Source organism: Saccopteryx leptura, chromosome 9 (genome assembly GCF_036850995.1).
Source record: "Saccopteryx leptura isolate mSacLep1 chromosome 9, mSacLep1_pri_phased_curated, whole genome shotgun sequence".
NCBI classification, from domain to species: Eukaryota; Metazoa; Chordata; class Mammalia; order Chiroptera; family Emballonuridae; genus Saccopteryx; species Saccopteryx leptura.
In genome coordinates this window covers 92784311-92797382 of record NC_089511.1, presented here as the reverse complement: position 1 = coordinate 92797382, position 13072 = coordinate 92784311, and the positions used below count along the sequence as shown (strand labels likewise).

Below are 13072 nucleotides of genomic sequence, written 5' to 3'. Positions count from 1 at the left end.
GCAGGATGCACGCGTCACGGCTCCAGAAGCACGTCATATCACTTGTTACGGCTAGCAGTGACAAATATGGAACCGGACATTGACCATCTCATTAGCCAAAAGCAGGCTCATAGTTCCCATTGAACACTGGTCAGTTTGTTGATTTAAATTTACTTGTTCTTTATTTTAAATATTGTATTTGTTCCCGTCTTGTTTTTTTTTTACTTTAAAATAAGATATGTGCAGTGTGCATAGGGATTTGTTCATAGTTTTTTTTTTATAGTCCAGCCCTCCAACGGTCTGAGGGACAGTGAACTGGCTCCCTGTGTAAAAAGTTTGGGGACCCCTGTGTTAAGGAATAGTCTGGGTCTGTTAAAAACACAATTCTCCTTCAAGAAATGTCATGGAAAAAATAAATAAAGAAATGTCACGTAATGTCACCATGAAGCATCACCTAAGTGAAGAGCTCTCAGAACCACATGCACATACAAAGCAAAGCAAAACAAACAACCTGGAATGAATCCTACCATATGTTATGACGGCAGCTATGGGTGATATCTTCTGCAATACAACTTTTTAATATAAATCATCAGCAAACTTACCCTTGATTATCTATATCTTCTGACCCCAGTGGTTTGGAATCAGAAAAAAGTGTCACTCTACTAGAAGCCATCTTGGTATCAATGGTGGAATGGGTGGAGATGAGGCTCTGGACCAGTTCATGGGTGGGCCTCACCTCGTCCTGTCAAGGTGACCAGGAAAGGGACAGTGAGAAATGCACAAAGATTCTGAAGAGAAATACACCAGTTTCAATTACTTTCTCAAAATCACCTTAAACAGAGTTCCTGAAAACCCTTCCTACTGTCTTAAGAAAGAAAAGAAAATTCTTATAACAAGGCCTAAAGTTGATTTCTGTCTTCATTGAACTTTTCTAAAGTTCACAAAGCATACAACCTGATAACCTAAATACTTAGCTAGAGAAGCCTTAGGTGCTGATGTTACAGAATGCACTCGTTTCGGCCCAATAAAATCCCATTTCAGAACAGTAAATGAGCCCCAGCTGGGCTCAGTTGGTTAGAGCAGTGGTTCCCCAGCCCCCAGGCCGCGGACCAGTACCGGTCCGTGGGCCATTTAGTACCAGTCCACAGAGAAAGAATAAATAACTTACATTATTTCCGTTTTATTTATATTTAAGTCTGAACGATGTTTTATTTTTAAAAAATGACCAGATTCCCTCTGTTACAACCGTCTAAGTCACTCTTGACGCTTGTCTCAGTCACGTGATACATTTATCCATCCCACCCTAAAGGCCAGTCCATGAAAATATTTTCTGACATTAAACTGGTCCATGGCCCAAAAAAGGTTGGGGACCACTGGGTTAGAGCATCAACCAGGTGCTATACAGTTGCTGGTTCAATCCTTGGTCAGGACACATAGAAGAATCAACTATAGAGGAGGGTATAGAGAGGGGGATAAATGATGATAGGCAAAGACTTGACTTGGGTGGGGGTTATTGAACACATAATATGATGTACAAGAGGTGTGTTGTACAATTGGGCACCTGAAACCTAAATAACTTTATTAAACAGTATTACCCCAATAAATACAATTAAAAACAGAATCAACCAATGAATGTTTAAATAAGTGAAACAACAGTTCAATGTTTTTTTCTCTCCCTCCCCACAGAAATCAATTTAAAAAAAGAACAGTAAAAGAAATAAAAATATGGAGTCCATTAAAAACTTTGCTACCGTTTGATCCAAAACTTTCACTTCAAGGAATTTATTGCATATTCAGATCCCTCCTAGTGAGCAAAGCAACGTGCAAACTCTCACTGCATCACTGCTCAAAACGGGGAAGGAGTGAGCCCCTCAGCACTCCAAAGACTGCTTTAGTAAATGAGGTTTATCCACACAATGAAACACTACACAACTGCATATCAACAAAAGCAGCTCTACAAATACTAACAGGGAACAATGGAATCACATATTCTTAGGTGCTCCCAAAACTTGTAAAAAGCATCTATAGTTGTATCCCATATAACAAATGTCACTTTTCTTACACACACCCACACACAGATATCAATCACACTACAGGTTTGTTTGTTTTTTTGCAAGAGAATGAGAAGGGGGGGGAGCGAGATTGATGAGAAGCATGAACTCGTAGTTGCATCACCTTCAGTTGTTCATTGATTGCTTCTCAAATGTGCCCTGACAGGGTGAGAGGCTCAAGCAAAGCCAGTGGCCTCTTGCTCAAGCCAGTGATCTCGAGCTGGCAACCCCACACTCAAGCTGGATGAGCCTGTGCTCAAGCTGGCAACCTCCGGGTTTTGAACCTGGGACCTCAGCGTCCCAGGTCAATGCTCTACTCAATGTGCCACCACCAATCAGGCCCACACTACATATAGTATAATATTCTAAATAAACATGTATATGTCTAGAGAGAAAAAAGGAGAAAGACCAAAGAGAGCTAGAAAACCCATTGATTTTATATAAAGAGAAATGGAAGTACAGGCACCAGTCTGCCTTCAGTGCTTGCAGTGGGAAACGGGGATGCTCTGAGAACCTTGCAACGAGGAGTATGGAGGAAATGACTCTTATTTTCTGCTTGGTGCAGTTAAGTATCTTCATATTTACAATAGGCATTATCATAAATATGAATAAAGATTAAAAGCTTCAGTAAATAAGCTGGCCAGATTACGTCCTGCAACTTCACACTCACTGATTCCTGGAAGCCATGGCTGCCGCCCAGGTCGACATAGACAGCGTCCTTGTCATACAGCACACCACCAACCCCAGAGAGAGGCGCATAAACCAGCTTCTCCTTCTCATTTAAACAGCGCTTCTTCTGCTGTTCAGGAAGGGCACAGGGGTCTGGTAGGAAACTGATATCTCTCACAGCAAAATCTCCTACACCTAGAAATAAAAAGGAAGGTAACTTCAGCTGACAAATCAACTGTCAGCAGAAATGGCCCACAGTTAGAAAGCTTCAGCCATGACAAGGACATCATCTGACACACACTGAGCCTCTCTAGCTAAATAACACAGCGGAGTGCAGGAGGCCTGGTCAAATCAGTATATTTGCTGGCCAATGCAGAGTTGAGTTACTCTTAAAACCTCCAATAAGCCCTGGCCAGTTGGCTCAGCGGTAGAGCGTCGGCCTAGCGTGCGGAGGACCCGGGTTCGATTCCCGGCCAGGGCACATAGGAGAAGCGCCCATTTGCTTCTCTACCCCTCCGCTGCGCTTTCCTCTCTGTCTCTCTCTTCCCCTCCCGCAGCCGAGGCTCCATTGGAGCAAAGATGGCCCGGGCGCTGGGGATGGCTCTGTGGCCTCTGCCTCAGGCGCTAGAGTGGCTCTGGTCGCAATATGGCGACGCCCAGGATGGGCAGAGCATCGCCCCCTGGGGGGCAGAGCACCGCCCCTGGTGGGCATGCCGGGTGGATCCCGGTTGGGCGCATGCGGGAGTCTGTCTGACTGTCTCTCCCTGTTTCCAGCTTCAGAAAAAAACAAAAAACAAAAACAAAAACAAAACAAACAAAAAAAAAACCTCCAATAAAATGGCTGTCTAGTTTGGCCATTTTTCAATACATGTATTCCTGAGAAATGAAGTCATCTCAAAAATGCTACAAATCTAGTACATTTTACAACAAAAGAATACCTGGTATGTGAATTTGGCTTTTATTTTTCAGGTGTGCTCCTCTTAAATAACCATAAAGAGATACCTTTCGGTCACACTTGATGTTCATTCGGATAGCTTCTGGGTTTGTCAAATCTTCCATCCTAGAAAAATAAAACCCAATCATCTGGCAGAAGTGAATGTCAAAGTTCCTGTAACTGGAACGTTGAAGTCGCCGGTTCAAAACCCTGGGATTGCCTGGTCAAAACACATATGGGAGTTGAGCTTCCTGCTCCTCCTCCCACTTCTCTCTCTTTCTCTCTTTATCCCACTCTCTCTAAAATGAATTAAAAAGATAAAAAAAATTAAAATATTAAAGAAAAACTCTTCAAAAAAGAAGTTCCTGTACCTCCCCAGTCACGGGTCAATTCACCACATTCACTAGTTCACTAAACACGCTGAGAAATTACAGAAAATACAGAAGGAAGCACAGTTCCTATCCACCAGAAGCAGAAAAGACACGACTGCACCTCTCTTAGACTCTTTGTAATGTACATCCCGTAAGTAGGACCCCAGAAACAGTAGGCGCATGCTCCTGGGGTCAGGGAAGAGTAAAATCATACCCAGAAACACCCTTTATGGAAGAAGATTAAGCTTAGATGTGGGTTTTTAGTGTGGCCTGGGTTCTGGCTGGTGGAAGAAAGGTATTCCAGATTGAGAAAACAATATGAATAAAAGTACAAAGGAAGGAGAACACAGGACATATGTGAGTGACGGAAACACCAGGATCCAAAAAGGCTGGAAAAGCATGATGGAGTCACACCCTGTGGCTTTTTAAATGCTTCAAAATCCTCACATTTTTCTAAACATTTCATACTTTATTCCCAAAGCCACAGCATCTTTAAGTAATGATACAAAAAAAGTATTTTCCATCAACTACATTTCTCCCCACACTATTCAAAAATAAGTACAAAATTACTATTATTATTCCTTTCCTAACCAACTTAAGCTCTGAAATATCTGGGCAAGGAAAAAAAAATGTACATTCACTTTTTACCTGTCTGCCAGGATGTAAGGGTGAGAGGTTTGCCATGTAAGTGGCCCAAACTTCATAACTGTAATAAATCGGCCCAGATTGTGAATTTCCTGGTTTTGATATTCTCCATGTACCATTCCAGAAAGGTAGAACAACTTGGCACCCTAAATAGTAAAAAAAATAAATAATTAATTTCAACTAAATTCTTATTAAAGCTGCACTAAAATAAAGGCGTGGGAGACTTCTCACAAACCACTGTGCCAGTGCTCCAGAGCCTCTCTGGCTTCTTTCAGGAATCACTCTGCTGGGGCTTTGTGAGGGCAGAGTTATAGGTACATTAGTTTCAAGACTGCTCTCCAGTCAAGCTGTGGCCGTGTGTGGAACATGGCAGCGAGGCTCCTAGGCACAAAAACAGTGACCCAAAGGTCCACTCAATGTGGAGGAGAGAGAGGAGTGGCAGCACATATGTACTACCATTACTGGTTCTATGCCTACAATAAACTGTGGACAAACTCTATTAAGTCACAAACCTAAAACACTCAGAGCCAGACACTACCCAGTGCTGGACGACAGAGATAATGAAACATGCCAAGGAGGCCAGCAGAAGGACTATCCATCTCAAGGAACTATGCCAGGAACTATCAACAGATGTGTAAAGGAAGCTCAGGAGGCAACTCCTACAGAGATGCTTGCTAATCTCTCCTACTCATCCAGTCTATTGTTAGAGGATTACCATGTTAGTATTTGATATTCTTTTCCTACCGGGTAGACTTCTGTCCAGAACCTGTGCTTCAACCGCTTCTTTGTCTTCTTCAGTTGCTTATTATACTTGAAGGAATCTAGGTGAGTGAGAACACCCATAATTTTAGGAAAGCCATGTACTTGACAGATGTTTAGGAACTCAAATGTTTCCATTTCAAACCCGAAGCTGGCATCTATAAGCATCAAAACCTAAAAACAGAAGACACAGTTTCTCAAGGAAACGATCCCAAAACAGACAGACCATCAGCAAACTATGGCCTATGGACCAACTCTAGTCCATCACCTGTTTCATAACTAAAGTTTTACTGGAACACAACCATGTTAATTCACTGACATACTGTCTACATTTGCTTTTAAGCTACAACTTCAAAATTAAGTAGTTGCAACAGAAACTATGACCCATAGAACCTAAAATATTTACTATCTGGCCCTTTACAGAAAAAAGTGCTAACTCCTGCTCTGGACTAAAGCAAATGATTAGCAAGGAATGACCACAACAGAGGCAAAACCACCCTTTGACTTGTTCTAAAAGGCAAACATGAGACAATATCCACCAGGATAGATGCATATGAAAGGTATGTTTCTTTATATGCCTTCTTCTAAAATTAAGACGATATTATTGTAAAATAGCATAGCCATTACACCTATATTAAACTACTTTTTATTTTATCTTTTAGAAGATTTCCTGGGCCAAAGGATAAAATCTGTAGCTCTGTCACCAAACAGCTATCCAGAAAGTGTTCAATTAAAGAAAAAACACAGCCTGACCAGGCGGTGATGCAGTGGATAGAGCGTCGGACTGGGATACAGAGGACCCAGGTTCGAGACCCTGGGGTTGCCAGCTTGAGCGCGGGCTCATCTGGTTAGAGCAAAAGCCCATCAGCTTGAACCCAAAGTCGCTGGCTCCAGCAAGGGGTTACTCAGTCTGCTGAAGACCCGCAGTCAAGGCACATATGAGAAAGCAATCAATGAACAACTAAGGTGTTGCAATGTGCAACGAAAAACTAATGATTGATGCTTCTCATCTCTCTCCGTTCCTGTCTGTCTATCCCTCTCTCTGACTCTCTCTCTGTCTCTGTAAAAAACAAACACAGAGACAAGATGGCCACGGAGTAGGCGGACGTTCCGACTCCCACATCCCAGAACCAAAGTGGATTAAAACTTAATTTTGAGAACAGTCATCTTGAAAGACCAACTTTGGACTAAACTAAGAGGATTCTAAAGCCAAGGACCACCAAAGAACCCGCACTGAGACTGGTAGGAAAGGCAGGGACGCGGAAAAACCTGCCCCGCTCGAGGGAGTGAATGGCGGCCGGAGGGACTCTGGAGGTGGGGAGGCGTGCCCCGCGAGTTGTGGGTTATGGGTCCTCAGCCCCAGAACTGGAGTCCCAGCCTAGGGCCCTGGAACCTGGAAGGGGCGAATGGACTGTATTTGCCTAAGAAAGGAGTCTAGATACTGTTTGAAAGAAGAAGTCAGAACTCTCAGACCCAGGCTCGGTATTAAAGGGACTGCATGGAGAGCCTAGCTCACAGCCACCTGCCCAGGGATCTGGGAGAGGGGCGAGCTGGGAGAACTGGAGTTGCCAAGGGAGGGTGTGGTCTCAGAGGAACAGGGGAGACACTATGAGGATTGGGCACACTAACCCTGCGCTGAATCACACCCCAAATCTAAAGTGAACATTTTTCCTCAGAGCAGCAACACCAGCAAAGGGAAGAAATTACCCCACCCATCGGAGGCTCTCCTGCTCCGGTCACAACAAAGGCACTTAGAGGCAGGAAGCGCATTAGGGAAACAGGTAGTGAGTGCTGGGGTCTGAGCTACACCGTCCTCCATGCTGCTGAGGGCTTGTGTGCGTGGCAGGAGAAGGGGGGGCACGGATGACGACGACTGCAGGAGCCAGGACAGACCGAGCCAGTGTGCCTGGACCCACCTATAAAGGCAGAAACCGCAGCAGCCACTGCAGAGGTCCCACAGGCCCGCTGGGAGCACGAGCGTGGAGGCAGACCTAGCCGGCGGGCTGGAGGGCGTAACCCCTCCCCCCCCCCCACACACACACACACACAAACACAGAGGCAGGAGCGAATGCAAAAGCCTGCCCGTGGCTAAGCCCCGGTGACTGCGAAGATGGTCCAAGCAGGCGTGCGCGGGCCACCTGCTGAGGCAAGAGCGGAGCCATGTGAGCCTCGGAGGTTTCTGCGGAGGTGCAAGCTCCTGCACAATCCCACCCGCTCGTAGAGGTAGAGGGGGCCCGGACCACAGCGAAGGTGGTCTAAGCAGCTGCAGGTGGCCCCACCTGCAGAGTCAGAGGCAGCTGCTGTGGAGGTCTGAGCTTGCGGGCAACCCAGCCCGCAGAGATACCACCCTTGGCGGTGTCTGGGGCGGACCCACCAGGGGCGGAGGAAGCCGGGAAGGCTGCAGAGATGGGCTGGCACCAGCGGCGCCTGAGCCTAAACGTGGGAAGCCACAACAGTGGAAGCCCGGAGATAGACAACACATCAGGAGCACAAAGGCCACACCCACTGGACCTCTGTGACCACACCCTTCTGAGTGCTTAAAAAAGAACAAAATAAAATAAAGTCTGGATAAAAAGACATCTGAGGCCCTGGTCGGTTGGATCAGTGGTAGAGCATCGGCCTGGCATGCAGGAGTCCCAGGTTCAATTCCCGGCCAGGGCACACAGGAGAAGCGCCCATCTGCTTCTCCACCCCTCCCCCTCTCCTTCCTTTCTGTATCTCTCTTCCCCTCCCGCAGCCAAGGCTCCATTGGAGCAAAGTTTGCCCGGGCGCTAAGGATGGCTCTGTGACCTCTGCCTTAGGCGCTAGAATGGCTCTGATTGCGGCAGAACAACGCCCCAAGATGGGCAGAGCACCGCCCCCTGGAGGGCATGCCCAGTGGATCCCGGTCGGGCGCATGGGGGAGTCTATCTGACTGCCTCCCCATTTCCAACTTCGGAAAAATACAAAAAACAAACAAAAAACAAACAAAAAAAACACCTGAGGCTAAGGGGCAAGCAACATCTAATGCCATACAAAATAACTAATTACACTACTGAGCCCAACAAGTACCCAGCAATAAGAGGCAGCAGAAAGCAGATCTCAGGGGAACTTGAACTTTTAAAGGAACTTCCCCCAAGCCAAGAGTATATAAAAGCCAGCCTAAGAGTGCAACTGATATTTACAACAGCACCAAGGTCCACCAGAGGCAACCATAAGATCTGGATCACTTGTAGCTCCAAAAAGGTTGTTAAAAGCCAGTCATAGGCAGTGTCCCCCACTGATCTGTGCCAAGCTCTGGCCAGGGAGGTCCAGGGCTGGCACATCCAGTGGCCAGATATGGAGAGCATCAATTCAGGACCTAACAACCCATGTTAGAGTGGAAGCTTAAGGAATGGCTCCTCACACCTGACCCAGCTAAGACATAGAAAATGCCAACACAAATAGCAAAAAGAATAGTGATAGCAGATAAGTAATCCACAGCAGATTACAAAAAACAGCTGATGCCAACCCAAGAGGACCTAGAAACAACACAACTGAAAACTGGAGGCAGACAATACAAACCCCAGACTCACTCAGCTAGCTACACAAACAACACACCCAAAGGAAAAGTCTATACACAGGCAAAATGGGAAGACAAAGAAATGCAATCCAAATGAATCAACAAGAGAAATCCCCAGAAAAAGAACTCAGTGAGATGGAAATAACCAAATTACTGAATGCAGAGTTTAAAATAATGATTGTAAAAAAATGGGAAGAGGACATGAACAGACACTTCTCCCAGGAAGAAATACAAATGGCCAACAGATATATGAAAAGATGCTCATCTTCTTTAGTTATTAGAGAAATGCAAATCAAAACTGCAATGAGATACCACCTCACACCTGTTAGATTAGCTATTATTAACAAGACAGGTAATAGCAAATGTTGGAGAGGCTGTGGAGAAAAAGGAACCCTCATACACTGTTGGTGGGAATGTAAAGTAGTACAACCATTATGGAAGAAAGTATGGTGGTTCCTCAAAAACCTGAAAATAGAACTACCTTATGACCCAGCAATCCTCTCCTGGGTATATACCCCCAAAACTCAGAAACAATGATATGTAAAGACACATGCAGCCCCATGTTCATTGCAGCATTGTTCACAATGGCCAGGACATGGAAACAACCAAAAAGCCCGTCAATAGATGACTGGATAAAGAAGATGTGGCACATATACACTATGGAATACTACTCAGCCATAAGAAATGATGACATCGGATCATTTACAGCAAAATGGTGGGATCTTGATAACATTATACGAAGCGAAATAAGTAAATCAGAAAAAAACAGGAATTGCATTATTCCATACGTAGGTGGGACATAAAAGTGAAACTAAGAGACATTGATAAGAGTGTGGTGGTTACGGGGGGAGGGGGGAAAGGGAGAGGGAAAGGGGGAGGGGGAGGGGCACAAAGAAAACTAGATAGAAGGTGACAGAGGACAATCTGACTTTGGGTGATGGGTATGCAACATAATTGAACGACAAGATAACCTACACTTGTTATCTTTGAATATATGTATCCTGATTTATTGATGTCGCCCCATTAAAAAAATAAAATTATTGAAAAAAAAATGATTGTTAGACTGCTCAAAGATCTGAGAGCAACAATGGATGGACATAATCAACACCTAAACAAAGAGAAAACAAGCATCAGAAAGGACACTTAAATCATAAAAAAGAACCAGATAGAAATGATAAACACAATATCAGAAATGAAAACTACACTAGAAGGAATTAAAAGCAGGCTGGAAGAAGAGGATCAAATCAGTTACACAGAAGACAAGATAAGCGAAAGCATGGAAGCAGAACAGCAAAAAGAAAAAAGAATAAAAAAGTCTGAAGAAACTCTAAGTGAGCTCTGTGACAACATGAAGAGAAACAAGGGGTTTCTGAAGGAGAAGAGAAAGAACAAGGGATAAAGAACAAGGGATAAAGAACCTGATTGAAGAAATTATAGCTGAAAACTTCCCTAAATGGATGCAGGAAAGAGCTACACAGGTTCAAGAAGCAGAGAGAACCCCATTAAAAAAGAACCCAAACAGACCCACACCAAGACACATGATATTCAAAATACCAAAGCTAAGAGATAAAGAAAGAATACTAAAAGCTGCAAGAGAAAAGCAGTCAATCACCTACAAAGGAGCCTCAATAAGGATGACACAGGACTTTTCAACAGAAACATTTGAGGTCAGAAGGGAATGGCAAGAAATATTCAAAGTAATGCAGAACAAGAACCGACAACCAACACTTCTTTATCCAGCAAGTCTACCATTTAAGATAGAAGGAGAAATAAAAAGCTTCTCAGACAAAAAAAAAAAAAAAAAAAAAAACTCAAGGAATTCATCACAACCAAACCAAAGCTGCAAGAAATGTTAAGGGGCCTGTTGTAGACAGAACAAAGTGGGGGGGAAATCTAGTTAAAGAGAAATGTAGATTTAAAAAAGAAAATGGCAGGAAACAAGTATATAACAATAACCTTAAATGTAAATGGATTAAATGCTCCAATCAAAACACATAGGGTAGCTAAATGGATAAAAAAACAGGAACTGTACATATGGTGTCTCCAAGAAACCCACCTCAAAACAAAAAATACACATAAACTGAAAAATATTTATGAAAATATTTATGGAAAAAATATTTTATGCAAATGAAAATGAAAAAAAAGCTGGGGTAGCAATATTTATATCTGACAAAATAGACTTTAAAACAAAGAATATGGTAAGGGATAAAGAAGGTCACTACATAATGATAAAGGGAGTAATCCAACAGAAAGAGATAACCATTATAAATATGCACCTAATATAAGAGCACCTAAATATATAAAGCAGACTTTGCTGGACATAAAGGGTGAGATCAACATAACACTATAATAGTAGGGGATTTCAATACCCCACTAACATCACTAGATAGATCCTCAAGAAAGAAAATTAACAAAGAAACAGCAGACTTATTGGAAACACTAGATCAACTCGATTTAATAGATATCTTCAGAACCTTTCACCCTAAAGCAGCAGAATATACATTCTTTTCAAGTGCTCATGGTACATTCTCTAGGATAGGCCACATATAAGAGCATAAAATGAGTCTCAACAAATTTAAGAAGGCTGAAATCATATCAAGCATCTTCTCTGACCACATGGCATGAAACTAGAAATCAAACACAACAGAAAAACTGAAAAACACTCAACCACTTGGAAACTAAATAGCATGTTATTAAATAATGAATGGGTTAACAATGAGATTAAGAAAGAAAGAAAAAATTTCCTCGAAACAAATGAAAATGAGCATACAACAACTCAAAATCTATGGGAAACAGAAAAGCAGTCCTGAGAGGAAAGTTCATAGCATTACAGGCATACCTCAAGAAGCTAGAAAAAGCTCAAATACACAACTTAACTCTGTATCTAAAAGAAGTAGAAAAAGAACAGCAAGAAAAGCCCAGAGGAAGTAGAAAGAAGGAAATAATAAAGATCAAAGCAGAAATAAATGACATAGAGACAAAACAAACAATACAGAGGATCAATGAAACCAAAAGCTGGTTCTTTGAAAAGGTATACAAGATCGATGAATCCTTATAGCCAGACTCACCAAAAAATAAAGAGAGAGGACTCAAATAAATAAAAGTAGATATGAGAGTGGAGAAGTAACAACTGACACAGCAGAAATACAAAGGATTGAAAGAAAACACTATGAAGAACTTACTGTAAGCCAAAAAATTAGACAACTTAGGTTAAATGGACAAATTCCATGAAAATTATAATCTTTTAAAAATCAATCTGGAATGTGGATGTCCTGGGTTTGATTAGTAGTCAGGCACATAGAAGAAAAAAAAAATCAATCTGGAGCCTGACCAGGTGGTGGCACAGTGGATAGAGCGTTGGACTGGGATGCAGAGGACCCAGGTTCAAGACCCTGAGGTCGCCAGCTTGAGCATGGGCTCATCTGGTTTGAGCAAAAGCTCACCAGCTTGGACCCAAGGTTTCTGGCTCGAGCAAGGGGTTACACGGTCTGCTGAAGGCCCACGGTCAAGGCACATATGAGAAAACAATCAATGAACAATTAAGGTCTCCCAACGAAAAACTAATGATTGATCTTCTCATCTCTCTCCATTCCTCTCTGTCTGTCCCTGTCTATCCCTCTCTCTGACTCTGTCCCTGTAAAAAAAAAAAAAAGTCAATCTGGAAGAATCAGAAAACCTAAATAGACTGATTACAACAAATGAGATCAAAACAGTTATCAAAAAACTCCCAACAAACAAAAGCCCTGGGCCAGATGGCTTCACAGGCAAATTCTACCAAACATTCAAAGAACTAACTCCTACCCTTCTCAAGCTATTTCAAAAAATTCAAGAAGAGGGAAAACTTCCAAGCTATTTTTATGAGGTGAGCATAATTCTGATTCCAAAACCAGGCAAAGACAACACAAGGAAAGAAAACTGTAGGCCAATATCCCTGATGAATTTAGATGCTAAAATTCTCAACAAAATATTAGCAAACCAGGGCATGAACTGTGGTGGCGCAGTGGATAAAGCGTCAACCTGGAAACGCTGAGGTTGCCGGTTCAAAACCCTGGGCTTGCCTGGTCAAGGCACATATGGGAGTTGATGCTTTCTGCTCCTCCCCTCCCTCTCTCCCGCCTCTATA

General features: G+C 43.1%; 1 protein-coding gene across 1 annotated transcript in view; it reads right to left on the bottom strand.

Annotated features, from left to right (window-relative positions):
• The window catches only part of BMS1 (BMS1 ribosome biogenesis factor), a 60938-nt gene that overhangs the window by 38085 nt on the left and 9781 nt on the right, over positions 1-13072 (bottom strand). The window contains exons 5-9 of the mRNA XM_066348939.1: positions 5394-5582; positions 4653-4795; positions 3638-3759; positions 2701-2894; positions 582-721 (exon numbers count right to left, since the gene is read on the bottom strand). Coding sequence (XP_066205036.1) covers positions 582-721; positions 2701-2894; positions 3638-3759; positions 4653-4795; positions 5394-5582 — 788 coding nt within the window. The remainder of the gene's footprint in view (positions 1-581; positions 722-2700; positions 2895-3637; positions 3760-4652; positions 4796-5393; positions 5583-13072) is intronic.